The 18,086-nt window shown below is 35.0% G+C and overlaps 1 protein-coding gene across 1 annotated transcript; it reads right to left on the bottom strand.

The window, feature by feature from the left end:
- Positions 1 to 1,871: 1,871 nt before the first annotated feature.
- Positions 1,872 to 14,141, bottom strand: LOC126973327 (translation initiation factor eIF-2B subunit beta). Its single transcript, XM_050820545.1, has 10 exons — positions 13,957 to 14,141; positions 13,027 to 13,113; positions 12,521 to 12,653; positions 10,014 to 10,130; positions 8,756 to 8,932; positions 6,624 to 6,719; positions 6,134 to 6,232; positions 4,391 to 4,491; positions 3,353 to 3,439; positions 1,872 to 2,073 (listed from the first exon to the last, which is right to left on the bottom strand). The coding sequence occupies exons 1-10, from the start codon at positions 14,037 to 14,039 to the stop codon at positions 2,001 to 2,003; spliced, it is 1,053 nt and encodes a 350-aa protein (XP_050676502.1). The 5' UTR covers positions 14,040 to 14,141; the 3' UTR covers positions 1,872 to 2,000.
- Positions 14,142 to 18,086: the final 3,945 nt, after the last annotated feature.

The raw sequence follows: 18,086 nt of genomic DNA, 5'->3' as shown, positions 1-18,086 counted from the left end.
AAGACAAAGTTATTTTGTATGTGCATTTGCTTTAGCTGACATTGAAAATACTTCTAAATTTGTATTTACTGTAGTTATGTATTACCCAATAAAGATTTTTTTAATTCTAATCTTATTATGAAACTATGTTATGTTAGTATTTACTCTGATTTCCGCGAGTGTTACAAATTTAAATAAAACACGTTTAAAAGATAAAACCTAGTGTAATTGTAACTGTGTTTTTACATTTTGTGTTTTTTTAAATATGTTAGGTTGAAAAGATCGGCCTGTCTGCGTTAATACTCTTTGAATTGTGCTTTGAAACACGATATTTACTGCTCTGTGTGTGTGTGTAAATGTCTATTGTAAAGGCATATACACATACTTCAATGTAGAATTATTTGAAGTTTTCTTCAAGTTACATTGAAAATAATTCCAAATTTGTAATTGTAGATTATGGGTACCACAACGGCACCTTTTTCTGCCGTGAAGCAAAAATGTGTAAGCATTATTATGGTTTGGTCTGAATGGCACTGTAGCTGTTCTTATTACTGGGCAAATGAGTCTTGACATTTTGATTCAAAAATGTTTTATCCAATAAAGATAATTCTAATAGACTCCTATTAAGAAATTGTTCTTCACGCAATTTTTTTGTCAAATATGGATATCTTTGACCATCCTCGTATAAATAATATGTGCTCCATTCCCGGAACGGGTTTTGTACCAGGCCTGGCGTACCCACTATAAACAACTGGACTCCCAATCACCTATTAAAAGGTCGTCTAAAATGTCCGGGCGGCGTTATTACGTATATCTACCTATACTTTAACAGATAACATTAAAACATGAATTAGGATCCAATTTCATTGCAGTAATGTTCAGTCTATTGTATCCGCTTATAAGAAACCCATTTATTGTGGACATGTCAAACTCTTTCGCACATTTCGCCAACGAAATGTGTATTTTGTTTTAGCAATTGAAATATAATTATTTAGCAAAATAATTAAAAACTTTAAGTTAGTAACATAATTTTGTTAGTTTTGAGGGGCACATAGGTACATTAAATACAACACTGCATCCTTTTTATGTTTGGATATGTTGTTATTTGTACAGTTTTCATTGACACACTTTGTCACTGCGTGGCGTTGTATTCAAAGCGCGGTCGAAACACAATTGAACATAAACTCTACGCATGTTCGCGTAGAAAGAGTTTTGCTGTAGACAATTTTCGAACGTGATTGTGAGTAGTTGTTTATTGTACGTAAGTGGTGTCAGTATAATTTTCAAAAAGACTGTCAAAGGCTTTATAATAGCTCTCTGCATTCAATTGGTGGTTGCTATTTATCAACTATTATGAGAAATCACTAACTTGACCCCATTGGTGAGCAAAGTGCTTTTGTAATCTTTACTGTGTCTAGTCTATAAATAGCACATAATATATTTGCAAAAAATATACTCATCACACTGACTTAAGAACTCATTTTTTTCAATAATAACAAAATCACTGACCTCTATGAATATATTACATTCATAGAGGTCAGTGAACAAAATGCAGAAACACAATTTCGTGGAATTAAGTTTTTTTAAGGATGTGACAGGGCAACGGTTTCTATGCATTCAGCCAATTCAATGAAAATTATTTATCTAATCAAAGTAATTTTAATTACGTCATTTATTTACATTATTCTTATGTACATATTATTAGAAAATAAATATTTTAAAGTAATTAAGCTATAAACCAGTCATTAGATACAAAAATCTTTTTTTTTTTTTAATAAAACGTACTTCATGCATTTGACGGTTATATACAGGAGAAAAACGAAGAGCAGAAAAGTAAATTTTTAGAGATAATGTATTAATCAGGTATTAAAATCTAAAATGAAAAACAAATGGATGGCTTTATGCCAGGCGAATAAATTAATTCCGAGGTTATTGAACAGAAACTGTAGACTTTATTATGAAATTCAAACATTTCTTATTTCAGGTCAATCCGCGACGCCCAAAGATATTTGCCAGTATGCTTAAATCTGATAATCATTGGGATCGTACAGCTCGGACAGCAAGCGGTAGATATACGACGGCGAGCTGCCACTCCTGAAAGTAAAAAATGTTATAATTCAAATAATCTTCATATTTTTATCGCTGTAGCTTCCTTCCTTGTGCGTTGTTTCCAGGACGATACGACGTGGGTACCTTAAAAAAGTAAAAAAAAAACAAAACTCCCTAAAATTTTACTCCTCGTGCTATTTTACGTTTGTAGAAAAAACAATATTTAAATAAAGAAGCTATTAAAAACAACCAATGAAATAATTATTATACCGCAAATTAGTTAAGTAACGTGTAATTAAATATCATTAAATTTCTATTATACAATCAGAGAGAGATTTTATTTTATTTTAAAACTTGTATATGTCGCAGGGAAATGATAATAACAGAGATTTGGTCAATTTCCTAAGTGATTAGATCAAATCACGGAGTATGTTTAAAGAACGACGATTTTATCATTTCTCTAAACAAATCGAGTGATTTGATCAAATGCCAGGGTTGGTTCCGTGAAATGACAATGAGTGACGCGACTAGAAGAACTAAGGATGTAAAAGTGAGCGTAGCGAGCTTCAGACTTGAGTCATACCCCGACCCGGACAGCTTAGGTGGAATGGAACCCATTCGTGGGTTTTTTTGTAAATTATCGGACTCGGGGCTTCTACTTGGCATTTAGAGAAATTTTTATCTGTTTTGAGGTTAGGTTGCATTAATTTGATTTCCAAGAGACTGGTGCGTTTTCATGGGAGTGGGGGAGTGAGCCATATCGAGGACATCTCCCTCCCTCCCGCTTCCCCTCTCAACCAGCGACACGATACTAAATTCTTACCAAATTATGTCTCAGTCTTGCCAAATAAACCTTATAAACACCAAAGAAAATTATTTTTGTCATTTCACGGAACCAACTCTGGCATTTGTTCAAATCACTAGATTTCTTTCGAGAAATGATTAAACTGTGTTGCTATTTAATATCTTCCGAGATTTGAATATCCCTGCGACATATATATATTGAAATTTATGTAATTGTCGTGCATTGGTTGTGGTTCAGTAGATATATGAGTTGCAACAGACTTGGTAGCTGAATGATATAAATGGTCTAGTTGACCAGCTAAAATCAGGGTGTCGAATTTGCGTGACGGTGTGCGCACGCATCGTAAAAATTCACTCTGATAATATTTCCCTAACGCGCCAAAAGAAGTATAACCCCCAAAAAGCGCGTAGGTATATCTTTCTAAAAGTATGTATGCAAGTTTGCTTATGTAATTTCTCTGATTTTGCAAGAGAACGGCGGCGATCACGTAAAATCCTCGTCCATACAAAGTATACTTACAAGTTGGTGATGAATAAGGTGACATGGTCTGGTGGGACGAAGTCGTAGACCGGGGCGAATACTTGCGTAGTACCGCTCTCACCAGTCCTGGGGTCAATAAAGTTTAATTCAAATTCAAATATTTTTATTCAAAATAGGATTTAAAATCACTTATTGAACGTCAAAAACTACCACCCATTCAAAAGAGACTGCCTCAGACCTGAGAAGAATGGGCGCAAGAAACTCAGCGGGCTTTTTTTTTAAATATAAAATATGGATTACAATGTGATATCGTACAATAAACATTTATAATTAAAGAGCCTGCGGGTGTTCGCTTTATTCCCGTCCGTTGTGTCATTAAGAAAATCGTTTATGCTATAAATAACCTTTCCCACACAGACGTTTTTAACAATTGTTTTAAATTTCGTAACACATTTGTTTTGTACATTTTCTGGGATCATATTGTAGAAGCATATACACCGCCCAACAAAAGACTTACTAACTCGACCCAACCGTAGGTATAACAAGTCTATGTTTGTTCCTCGTGTTAACATTATGAATGTCACAGTTTCTAGAAAATTCCTCAATGTGCTTATGAACATACAAAACATTATCAAAGATGTATTGAGAAGCAACACATTATACTGTTGACTGTAAATCTGTTGGAATAGGAATAGTTTCATCTATCAAAATTAAATATGAAAGTATACAAATTAAATTTGTTATCAAAATTTATGAGAACTTTTACCAACAGAGCCAAGCGTTCGAGTGACGCATAGATCGTAAATCTTTGTATGTTTTGTTCAACTCTCAGGTTGTGGCTTCATCTACAGGATCTACTTTACAGTTGATAACCAGCTCAACCTTAATAATTGCATATCAGGAAATTGAGTTGAGATGTCACTATTTCAAATCTAAATTAAGCCCTATGGAAGTCTAAGGAGTCTTAGGCCCATGTTTAGGCGTTAAATCGCGACTTCCGAAAAATTTTATATGACAAAATCTAATATTATTGAGTAAAGTTATTTAATTACTTTTTGTAATTAAATTCTTACTCACATGTACGGCAGTGCTGTGTAGGGAGGTGCCAGCGCCTCGAAGTGCGAGTGATCACTTGAATGTAGGGGTGACAACTTGTACAGAGGCGACAGAACTATAACCTGTACATTAATAAACAAGAATAAAAAAAAAGTCTTAAGTAATTTAGACTGGGTTGCATCATATTAGCTGTTATAGTTAAGCTTTAAGTTAAATTTAACGTTAAAAGTAACGCTTTAACTTTAACATAGACTGCGAAATGTGTTGCACTATCGTATTCTTTGACATAGTTAAAGTTAGAAAGTAAAATATCAAGTCAATATCGAATATTTATATGAAACTTTTGACATGTCGCTATTTAGCTATATAACATTAACAGTAGCTTTAACCGGCGAAGATTGGACGGTTACGGTTAACAGTTAAAGTTATGACGTCATCTAAAAATTGTCAAATGGATCAACACATTTTTTGCTTAACCGAAACATGACCTTAATTGTTATTGCTAAAGTTAGTTGATACAACCCACCCTTATTCTATGTAAAATTACACTTCGGAATGGTTGAGGATTAATGAAAAGAACTCTCAAGAAAGTTTTTTTTTTTTAATGAAAATAAGGGACAAGACGTGCAGGACGTTCAGCTGATGGTAATTGATACGCCCTGCCCATTACAATGCAGTGCCGCTCAGGATTCTTGAAACCCCCAAAAATTCTGAGCGGCACTACAACTGCGCTCGTCACCTTGAGACAAGATGTTAAGTCTCATTTGCCCAGTAATTTCACTAGCTACGGCGCCCTTCAGACCGAAACACAGTAATGCTTACACATTACTGCTTCACGGCAGAAATAGGCGCCATTGTGGTACCCATAATCTAGCCGGCATCCTGTGCAAAGGAGCCTCCCACTGGTTATTTTTACGTTTAAGTTATTACCGCCCTATCAAATCAACTTTTATAGCTTTATCATTTTACAAATAATTATGAATACAATGAACAAATTGATGCAATGCAAACACACTCAATCGAACATAAATACATAAATAAGAACAAAAAGTTCAAGAGTATCATCACGGTTGCATCGATCCCACACACTGTAATAAATAAATAAAGGTATTATTATACGAATTTCATATTTAATGATACTATTACTACAAATTGTACAACAAATTACATAGTACACAGCCATCGCTTTCCACGAATTTATCTGGGGAACGACCCGACTCACGACATCACCACAAGCAATGACATTATGATTGCTTTTGATCAAGGTAAAGTACTGATATTTAATATTATTACAGATACAGGACTAGCCAATATAAGTGCTCTGTGAACGGCTGGATCGCTTGGCGTTGCGTAGAGACGTCGCTTCATTGTGTGTCTTCTACCGCATTTATCACGGGGAGTGTTCCGAAGAGCTGTTTATCCTGATTCCTGCCGCCGAATTCCACCATCGCACGACACGCCACAAGTTAGGATATCATCCCCACCATCTGGATGTGTGGCGGTACTCCACAGTGCGGTTTTCAAGAAGCTTTCTTCATCGTACTACAAAGCTGTGGAATGAGCTTTCTTGTGCCAGTGTTTCCGGGACGATACGACATGGGTACCTTCAAAAAAAGCGCGTACACCTTCCTTAAAGGCCGGCAACGCTCTTGTGATTCCTCTGGTGTTGCAAGAGAATGTGGGCGGCGGTGATCACTTAACACCAGGTGACCCGTACGCTCGTTTGTCCTCCTATTCCATAAAAAAAGGTATACAAAAACTTACTGGTACGGTGAAGTGTGCGGCGACAGTGGTGATGGTTAGTAGGCCCCCCTCCCCGAGTACCGCACCTCCCGCAAGCGTCGCCCGACCACCCACTACCACCTGATAACATTAAAGATTATTTCAATTATTTCATAATAAGATTTAAAATACCTTGTTAAACGTCAAAACCTACCAGACATTCGAAATAATAATAATAATACCAAATATTCTACAAGAGGGGTTTGGCCTCCGGTCCTCGACTATGAAAAACATATCGGCACTGGGCCGCTACTTCACTCCGGTATTCTGTGCGATTGTGGTAATTAACCCGGACGAGTCTAGCCGGATTGTGCTGACGTCATAAGACGGCAGCGTGACTCTTCCACTTCTAAAAAGTCCTTAGTCGCCTCTTACGACACCCTTGGGGCTGGGACTCCCCTATTCTTTTTACGCCCCGGGGAAGCACAGATAAAACAGGCACACAGGCGTTAAATAACATAAGAAGACTCACCTTGTTGACTCTAGACATAAGAGCTCCAACGGCACATCCGTTCACCAGAGTCACGTTAATTCCGTACGCGCTCAACCTTGCCGCCATTGCTGCGCTCTGTGGAAAAAACATTATTACTTCACCCCATTGGTAAGACAAAATATCATTGTAAGAAAGATATTAGACAAACGATATAAATATACACCAGGTGTTACGAAATTCTGTAAGCAAAAGTTTATACACATGATATAAATCTCCAGGTGTAACAAAAAATCTCTAAGCAAAATACTAGACAAACAATTTAAATTTACAACATCAGTTACACAATTTCTGTAAGCAAAATTTTAGACAAACGATATTATAGATTCACATCAATTGTTACACAAATTCTGTAAGCAAAACTTGAGACAAACCATATAAATATACATCAGGTGTAACAAAAATTCCACTACACTCTCCCTTTCTGGGGTTGGTCCCTTATGTCGGAGGATTGTTGTCAGCTACATGAGTAGTTTTTCAATAACAGCACTAAGGCGCACTTTGCGGCATAATCCTTAACGTTAAATTTTCCAACTACAGCAAAGCTTCACACAATCGAGCACTCAAAAGTACTGCTTTCGCGTGATGCGTGCAATGGATACAAACTCAGTGGCAGAAAATTAACAAGTATTTTTTCTTATAGTTAGCATTGATCGAAATTTTGTTTATATATTATCAATAATAACATTGTTAATCGTTGAAAAAAAAATATATATATATATATATATATATAAGTGTGGATGAAGGTAATGATACCATAAGAACCACTCAGACATAAAAATAATGTTAATAAAATAATCAAAATCCAAATTACTTAAAATTACTGTAAATAGTTTTCAACATCTTATAAACAAAAACTACGACTAAAACACTAAACACTCTGGTGGTGCATTTGAAAATTAATTCACGTTCCTATTAAGCATCGGTACAATTATTCGGCATTGTGCGCCACTGAGTCGCATTATGTTGTAATTGGAAACTACCATGAATCTGGAGCGGATGATCTGCCTCCACCGGTATCTTTCAACCGCGTCTCTAACAACCGTGGAGAATTTGGATGAAGAGTCTTTAATTTGGTCAGTCCATCTTGTTGCAGAACAACCATACTATTCAAACAGTATCTATCACCTTATTGCGAGCTAACCCTGGCTTTGCCGTAGATTGTGATGCCTGACCGACCTGTGTCTATGTTAAGTAGGTGATCCATTAATCACACTTAACAATCCCTTAAAAAACGTTTCGGTTTCATTATGTCTCATTATAGAATCGCAAATGAGTACATAGTTTTCTAGGCTTCTTTCAGTGAGTTTTTTTAAAAATAATAATTTAGGTACTAGTATCATAAAAGTACTTATTCTTATTAATAAACTAATATATGCAATGAACAAAGTTTAGTATGTACTTACATAAACGAGCCGAGCTAGGAGGAAATTGTATTTCGGTTTACAGAGCCAATCTCCTCAAATCTCACAAAATAATTTACTTAGATTTTTGCATATATATATCATTAAATATTATTCACACTAACATTGGCTAAGAGTGGTCTGTGCTCTGACCTTCTCTTTGGTGTGTCTGTTGGGAGTAAGTGTGATTTGCGGCAGTTTTTCTGTGGACATGTTAATGACTGTGATACAGTCGGCACCCAAATATTTAATGTGTCACTAGCTTTTTTCAAATGGATCAAAACTGATCTGTGGTTAATTCCAAGTTCTTCAAATATGTCGTAACTACTGATACTGTTTGCCTTAAGTATGACACCAAAGATCCCGACCTCAAAACTATTGTGTTACTGTAACTTACTGACAGTGCAGATTGATAGACCATTAACGTCGAATATTTTTTGCGAACAGCGTTTCATTTTTACCTTGTCTTTCAATAAAAAATTACCGAATTTCTTCATTAGAGTCCCTAGTTTTTACAGAAAGAAAAAGAAATAAAACAGCTGGAAACAGCATTTAACTTTTTTTTAATTTTTTGGAAAGTTTACTTTTTTAATATAATCAAAAGACTTTTCCCCCGAGACAAAATTTTCTTAGACAAACTTTACATGTGTTAAGAGAAGAAGTAGTTCGGATTACCTCATCACCTATGACTTTACAGTCATATCCAATTACCTCATTGACTTCTGGACTCTCGACAAGCAACAGTTTAAACCTCTTTGTCCCACAAGCCTTGAGGAACTTCTCCACCAGTGAACTGGCTCCGTATGTCAGTATCAACTCATCAGCATGTATATGCTCCTTTGCTTGGCCACAGATTGACGATGTGCTGGCTTCTAACTCTGCCTGGAGCTGCAAAATTAATATGTCGGATGAATTTCATAGATCTTCTGAAACTACCTGTGAGCAGATATAATTGAGTTTATTATTTAAATTCCGACTCGTACACCGAGTTCCAGCCAGTGATGACTTACGGTACGCAAACACGGTTACTAACTATGGGCCATATGAGAAAGCTCATGGTTGCTCAGAGGGCAATGGAGAGGATTATGCTCGAAGTGGCAGCCGGCAGGGCACATAGTTCGACGGACAGATGGCCGTTGAGGCAGTAAAGTCCTCAAATGGCGACCACGTACCGGAAGACGCAATGTTGATAGGCCCCCCACAAGTTAGACCGACAATCTGGTCAGGATCGCCGGAATACGTTGGATGAGAGCAGCACAGGACCGATAATCGTGGAAATATTTGGGGGAGGCCTTTGTCCATCAGTGGACGTCTTCCGGCGATGATGACACAGAGTTCCGTACAAGATAAAGCATTGATGAAGTTTTTAACATAAATAAATTGCCAGACGATAGAAGTGAAAACTTAAAACTTTTAGTACCTTGTAAAATTAGAAATTTCATAATGTTTAAGATCATAAATCTTGATGATGTCTTGTTCAACTCTCAGCTTGTGGCTCCATCTACAGGATCTACTTTATAGTTGGTAGAACCTACACCTACACCTACCTACAGTTGAAAGCATCCTTACACAAACAATGAATTCAAGATCTAAAAGTTGATGTATCCAATATACGATAATTTATATTTATAACATTCTTTATTTCTTTTTATGAAATATTTGATATTATTTAAACATGATTTATATAGGTATTGGAGGCACCACCTACAAACTAGTTTGTTATGTATATAACAGCCATCGTAAAATACTCTATTTATTATTTATATTAGTTTCTTGCATAGTCTTCTCATAAGCTCAACTTTTTCCGAACATATGGTAGATTCAGTACCAAATTTAAAAGAAATATTTATATTGACGATTCAAAAGCGCTCATTTAAGCCTAATTGAATAATGTTTATTTGACTTTGACTTACAGATTAATAAAGGAGTACAGATGCAGCTTAAACTATATACCAGAAATTGATGCTACCTCAGCAATGTGATCCCGGATGGGTTCCCTCATATCCTGGTGGGAAGGCAGTGTTGCTCTTCGACTCGGAGCAGCCAACACCAGCCGCTGTAGAGACTCCCCCGAGCATTCACTACTCTGTAAAAAAACCCCAAGTTGTAGTTGATGCCTAACTCTAATTCTAACCTCAATACGGGTAAAACACGTAAACAAAACGCTACCTGAGCGCTGGCTTGGCTGCGGAAGGCTAAAAGTTGTCAATTATAAATGAAGCACAGTGAACAGTAAAAAACAAGTAAACACCAATTAGGTAACTATAAAAATTGGTTAGGTTAGGTTATGTTAGAACAATTACCACAGAACCGAATTGTAGGTGTTCCCCCGCCTCCCCTTTCCTTTTATTTCCTCCCCATTTACAAGTTACGAAAGGGGGATCTACTCAACCTAGAACATACACACAACTAAAAATGTCATAGTTTGAGCCTGAGGTTAGGTTATAAAACTATTTTTCTCGGGAACGGTCTATTACCCTGTAATGGGAGTAGTATAGGGGTGAGGGGGGCAACCCCCTCTACTTCAACAACTACAACTCTCCTTCCCCAATCGTGCTAAGGGATACTAATTTTAACACCCAATTTCGTAGATGATTTTTCGTCAGTATTTTTATCTGTATAATTGGATACGTTAATGCCTGGTTCAAAAGTTCACACAAACTGCACGTGTATTTGAGGCACACAAGTAATTAAGTATACAATAGAAATCGAAAAAAAACAATCCGACGAATTGAGAACATCCTCCTTTTATGAAGTCGGTTGATAAGTAAAGATGACTTATTGCCATATACTTTTCGGGTAATTGTTAACCTTAACCTTAGCTAGTTGTTAAAATTCAAAATAATAAGGAGGCAATGCCATGTGTGGCTGACTATTTAAGACATGTCAATAAAATCAGTTACAGTCAAAATTCGCTTATTTCTATGGAAGAGAGGACAAACGAGCGTACAGGTCACCTGATTTTAAGTGATCACCGCCGCCTACATTATTCTCTAATCACAAGAGCGTTGCTGGCCCTTTAAAAATGTGTACTCGTTTTTTTGAAGGCAAGTTCTATTTTACTAATTAAAAACCATTTATAAACAATTTAAAACAAACATATTTTAGTTTGGTCACTAACCAACCATTCTTTAACCGGTGGGAGGCTCCTTTGCACAGGATACCAGCTAGATTATGGGTACTACAACGTCGCGTTTTTCTGCCATGCAACAGTAATGTGTAGGCATTATTGTGTTTCGGCGCAGTAGCTACGCTCTTCAGCGGTCTGAAGCAGTGAAAGCAATTCAGCTAGTGTAATTACTGGGCAAATGAGACTAAACATCTGATGTCTCAAGGTGACAAGCGGAACTGTAGTGCCAATCAGTATTTTTGGGTTTTTCAAGAATCCTTAGCAGTGCTATAATAGGCAGGGTGTATCAATTACGATCAGCTGAACGTCCTGCATATCTTGTCCCATGTTGTCATAAAAAAAAAACAAAGACCGAACAATTTCGTCAAATATTGACAAGCACGGAGGGAGGGAGAAAGAAGGCACACACTAATCTCTTGGCCTAACGCCATATGTAACAACATATAAAGTATGTTTGTACATTTTCATGTCCGGTTTTTATATGCAAAGCCGATTTGATGAAAGATTTTCAGCCATAATATAGTGCTGTTTAATAAGTAAGCTAGAGTTAAGGGCTTCTTCATATGTCTTGGAATTCAATCTTACAATTAAATACCAGACAGTATACTAGGACTCACTGAGCACAATCCAAGTAATATATTAAAACTTCTTGGACAAAGAAGGCTTACAAGAGTGTAGTAGATTATAGAGGATAATTATGCATAGTTCTTGACTGGTTCTGGGCAATAAATTGTTTAATATTATATTATGTATATTGAGTTGTTATATTTTTTTTATTTACTTTATTTGACAAACCTACAATATTTATGCACAAATGTAAAAATATCAACAAGGAGACTTAAAACGAAAAGACACAGCAAAAATATCAATAACTGGCATGTACAAAAGATTTAGGGACATACAGATTATTTAAAGTAGTGTAACAAAAATAATAGTCATTTCTACAAATTAGCTCCCTTACGCAGGGAGTCAATGACATTATGACGAAAGCAGGTTGATACGAAATTAAACAAATTGAGTTGCTGATTATTTTGAGAAACTGTATTTAATTGGCAACATATACTATTGATGCAGGAGTGATATGCTAGGTTAGTACGGCTACGATTATCTTTAAATATGTTGTTGTTACAAACTGTACGTTTAGGGATTTTACAATTGAAATAAATTTTAGGTATATGATTTAAAAGACGGGCTGGGAGTTTCTTATAGGTTCTTCTCCCCGTGTCAAAGCCCCTTCACAAACTCATGTAGCTTCATGACATTTACCAAGTGTTGTTGTAATATGTTATGTTATTGTCGCTCCCTATGGTAAATAAATATATTTCTATTTCTAATAAAATACTGACCTGGTTAATGAGAGCTCTTTGCTCGTCCCTAATAGCCCGCATGACTCTTCTCACCATGTTAGCCACAACTAGCTCCTGAGGAAGAGCATTTATCAACCTCCTTCCCGCGCCTCTTACTGCATTTATCAATGAACTGAAAAAAAGAGATTGAATTGATTGAGAGATTATGAGTATGTATAACATGTAATAGTGATTATGAATAGTGTTTATTTTTTATTATAAATGTTTATTCTACGATATCAAATTGTAATCCACATTGTATATTTAAAAAAAAATCTTCTCAGTTAGTTTTTGACGTTCAATAAGTGATTTTAAATCCTATTTTGAATAAAAATATTTGAATTTGAATAATAACTTGATTTTGATAATTGTTAAGTATTTTTGTGTGGTAGTTACTGGAACTACGAACATCAATCAAACTCTGTATTCAGTTGCACACTGATTTATTAGTAAAAGGAGAGTCTATAGAGTAAGTTTATAACTATAACAATAATAACAATACTCACAGTGCATTGGTATTTGAGGCTTCAATAATAATCTGTTCTAGAAGATCCACTGATGCAGAAGCAATTTTGTTCGACCCCTTGAGTTTCCTGTAATTTTTAATCAATATACTGATTTTCATTTGTTATCTTCAGATGGAATATGAAACAGGGTAGGACTCTGGCAAAGATGTCAACGACCTGGCCATGTTCCTAGGAGTGCCCTGGAGCAGCCATAGACAGAAATTAGTGAAAAAGGTTGGAAGAAGCATATGCCAATTGGCTAGCAGCAGAAGACAACCTAGATTTTATATAACTTAGATATAAGAAATTGTATTCTATATTGTTGAATAAAAGGCTTTATTATTATTATCTTCAGATATTACATATTTTTATGGAGTAAAATGGAGCCTTCACAAGTCATAATTGAAGCAAATAAAAATTTAAAAATTACACTTATGAAAGTCAAAGTGACTTTATTGAGAAGAAGTGGCATGAAACTCGCCAATCTTGCAAAACCATATAACAGTTTCAGTATATTACAAAATATACAATCTCATAAGTCATATCATGAAAATCTACAAAATTGTTTGAAGTACAGAGGGTGCTTTGGGGTGTAATTAAATAAATATATAAAACACTTATTTTGTTGACTTGTAAATAAAACTTTTTTTTTATTAACAAAAGCAGAGTTGACTCGATTAACCAGTCATCTTCAAGCAGTACCCACTTACGAACATGACACATGGACCACCCTAACTACTTTTTCAATACATTGGTTAAAGACCTGAAACTGTTATATGCATGACCCCACGATAGGTACCCATATCATTAAGTTCAAAAGTTTAACCAAAATTCTGATGCGTACTCGAACTACTGTTAGGACGTGTACGTAAAGTTTCTCGAAGGTAGCATAAATTAGATCAGTGGGGAATTTAAAAATAAATAACATACCCTGTCCGCACATCTGTTACAAATCTTACGATATTTTCAATACTTTTATCATCTAATTCTTGCATTGAATCTAAGGGTGGCATTATTATTTAAAACTAAACAGTTTTATATTAATACTACAGTACTTTAATAGTTAATAGAAGAATAATTATGATATTGTATCTTATTTACAAAACTTAACCTACAATACAAAGTGACAGTTTTTTCTACTCGTTTTTGTTGTTTTTTTTTTTTTTTTTTTTCTTCTTTTGGCAATAGCGTTTACTTTTTGCCAATAACGTAAATTAAAAGATTGGGAAACAAGTTAAAAAAGGATACGGAACACGGTGAAGGATCAGATAAGTAGAAAGAGGATTGAAACGGATATTAGAAATTTCATAAATATACATATATACTTGCTACTTACACAACATTACAAATATTTAAACTTTAATATGATTCTGAAGAATGAAAGATGACAATATTTTATAAAATTTACATGGATACATAATTAGACAGGATATACAGGTAGGAAAAGGAACATTAAGAGATATTAGATCATTCAGGAATGAGGAGCGGTCGTATAGAGAACATGAAAAGAAAATGTGATCTAGATCACATTTATCGGATTCACATTCACACATGTCAGTAGATACAATGCCTAATCTATTAAGATGAACAGGAGTGCAAACATGACCCAAACGCATTCTTATGATAGAAGAACATACTAACTTATTGCATTTGGCACGGAAAAACCATGGTTTAAATGAAATAAGTGGCTGAAGGTTAAAATATTTCCTGCCTTTTGATTGACCAGTTTCAGTCCAAAGCCTATTCCAACAATCCTGAAGGTGAACTATAGGAAGAGCACCTAGATCCTGGCAAAAAACTTTATAAGGGAAAATGTACCACCCACTAATCACCCACGGCTTCATTAGCTAGTTGGTCTGCTTTTATATTACCAGGAATGTCGCTATGGCTGGGGATCCATACAAACAACACAGAAAGACCAAAGTGATTGCATTTATTTAATAGATTTCTTAATTCTATGACAACAGAAGAAATGTATTTTGATTTAAATGGGAACCTATTGAGAGACTGTAAGGCACTTTTTGAATCAGAGAAAATTATTGTGTTTGGAAGTTTAAATAGAATAATATATTCAATAGCCTTAAAAATACCATAACATTCCCCAGTAAACACCGATGTTTCCGGAGGTAGTTTAATTTTCTGTGATATTTTAAATTGAGCGTGATAGACACCTACACCAACGGGATCCGAGGAGGAATGTTTAGACGCGTCTGTGTAAATATGATGGTAATCAACCCAAACAGTATTTTTAAGAAGATTAAACGAAAAATTTGTACTAATATCGTGCTTATTTAAATCTGAGTTAAAATTAATTTCTGGAAGCAACATTAATGCTTCAAAGCTAGTACTGAAAAGAGGATAATTAATGGATCGATGAATAGGAGCTTTTATGTTCATAAATTTCTTAAAACTATTGATTAGACAAGGTGGTTTTTTGTTTGACCAATATGCAGATGAATCTATATAATGAGAAAGTTTCTGAAGTTTGTTATAAAGAGAGTGGTTAAGAAACTGAAAAGATCGGAATATAAATTTGTCTGCTAAATATTGACGACGTAGATGTAGTGGAGGATCACCACATTCTACTTGAAGAGCATTGATAGGACTTGACCGCATAGCACCAGAAACTACTCGTAAAGCTTTGGACTGTATGAGATCTAGTTTTTTAAATGCCTTAACACTACCAGGCTCCAGCAAGAATGTACCATAATCTAATATACTTCTTATAAGAGCATTATATAACAATTTCATGCAAAAAGGGTGCGCACCCCACCAAACACCTGACAGACATCTTAAAATATTAAGAGTACGCTCACATTTAGCATTTAGGTAATCACAATGTGGGATACCAGTTAGTTTCGAATCTAAGACAATTCCCAAAAACTTAACATTATCTTTAACTGGAATCTGATAACCCTCATAAAATATAGAAATAGGAGGAGGAGTTCTTGATCTCGTGAATAAAACTATTGTACTTTTTTCAGGTGATAGATCAAGGCCATTTAAGTCCAACCAAGTTTTTAAATTTATCAGCGGTTGTGTTATAGAAGAACTAGCTTTTTCAATAGAAATATCACGACAGTAAATTAATAGATCATCAGCATACTGAAGAACATTTACACAATTAAGTGATGATTTTAAATCGTGTGTATAAATATTATACAATATTGGGCTAAGTACTGATCCCTGGGGGAGGCCCTTTGAAACAAGTCGAGTAATTGACTTCCTGTCATCTAGTTTCAGGATTATGTATCTTTCGGAAAGCATGTTTATGATAAAATTTGTTAATAGCAGAGGTATATTAAGTTGTAAAAGCTTACTCTTTAAAATACTTATTACGACATTATCATAGGCGCAATTTATATCTAAGAACGCAGCTATTACTGATTTATTATTTGAAAATGATAATTGAATATCAGAAATGAATATACTTAAGCTATCAATAGTACTTTTCCCACGTCTGAAACCGAATTGGGATTCACATAATAGACCGTTATGCTCAACAAACCATTCTAAACGATTTTTTATAAGATGTTCTATAATTTTCATCAAAACAGAAGAAAGTGCGATTGGGCGATAGGCAGAATGGTCTGCAGAACACCTATTAGGTTTCAGTACGGGAATTATTTCTTGACGTTTCCACGTGGAGGGGATGTTACCAGATATCACTATGGAATTTATAAGAGATAAATAATAAAATAAAGCATCATCATCTAAATGAGAGATAAAGGAATACGGAATACCGTCCAGTCCAGGAGCAGAATCCTTAACATGAGACAATACACCTTTTAGTTCAGTGAGAGAAAATATACTGTTTAAACCAAAACAGTTATCATTATTTATATTTATTACAGGGTAACCAATTATTAAGTCTTCAGGAACGAAAGGTGGAGCCAATTTATCTAAAAAGCTATTAACTAAATGAAAAGGGATTGATTTTGGAGATGAATCTTTGTATGCAGATCTAAACCTTCTTATATTTTGCCATACAAGAGATGGTTTGACATCAGGTGATATTGAATAGCAGAAATTTTTCCAGCCATCAGATTTCTTTTTCTTTAGAAATTTTGAAGTTTCTGACATACTCTTTGTAAGAATTTCAAAATTCTCATCAGTGGAGCATTGACAGTATGTAATTTCAGCATATTTTCTTCTCTTTACTGCCTCAGTACATTCGTTATCCCACCAAGGAGGAGAAGGAATAAAACCCAAAGAGCTATTTTTACTTGGAAATATCTCATTGGCAACCTCAATAAAGATTCTTGCTAAAGAATCTGCACACTGAGATTCTGTACCTGGATTAATTTTTGGAAGTGTAATAATTTTGTTTTTTATTAGATCTTTATATAAATCCCAATCAACATCATTAAGCTTATATTTTAAACGAGGAGAATAAGTTTTATGTAATACTTTATTGTTATTATTGCAGGTTGGAAATGATAATAATAGTGGGAAGTGATCACTACCAAAAGTAGATCGTAATGGATCCCAGGACAAAGAAGAAGCAAGATTAGGTGTAGTGACTGTTAAATCTGGAGCACTTGGGCCCTCGTCAGGATGAGAACGTCGTGTAGGACGACCATCATTTAATATACACAAATTCACTGAATCAAATATATCTATTAATGTGTTACCATAACTATTAGAAGATAAGTAACCCCAGGATTCATGGCGACAGTTAAAATCACCAAGGATCATAAAAGGCTTCGGAAGAATGGAAATAATATCTTTGATTTCATTTAAGATTGCAGAAGAAGGATGAGGTATATAAATAGATACATAACAGATATTTTCAACTAAAGCAGCAATAATAGAAAAATCATTACTGTGAGAAGGAATAGAGAAGAGAGAAAAGGAAAGAGGGTGTTTCACAAGCATGGCTACTCCGCCATGCCCATCCACACGATCTTCTCTGAGACATGAATAACCTCGAATCTTAAATAAAGATCCTGGTTTCAACCATGTCTCTTGAAGAGCACAGATATAAGGTTTATATTTATTTAATAAATAAATAAGATCACTTTTTTTAGGAGTGATGCTTTGACAATTCCATTGAAGAA

Source organism: Leptidea sinapis, chromosome 29 (assembly GCF_905404315.1).
Source record: "Leptidea sinapis chromosome 29, ilLepSina1.1, whole genome shotgun sequence".
NCBI lineage: Eukaryota > Metazoa > Arthropoda > Insecta > Lepidoptera > Pieridae > Leptidea > Leptidea sinapis.
This window is presented reverse-complemented; position numbering and strand designations above follow the sequence as displayed.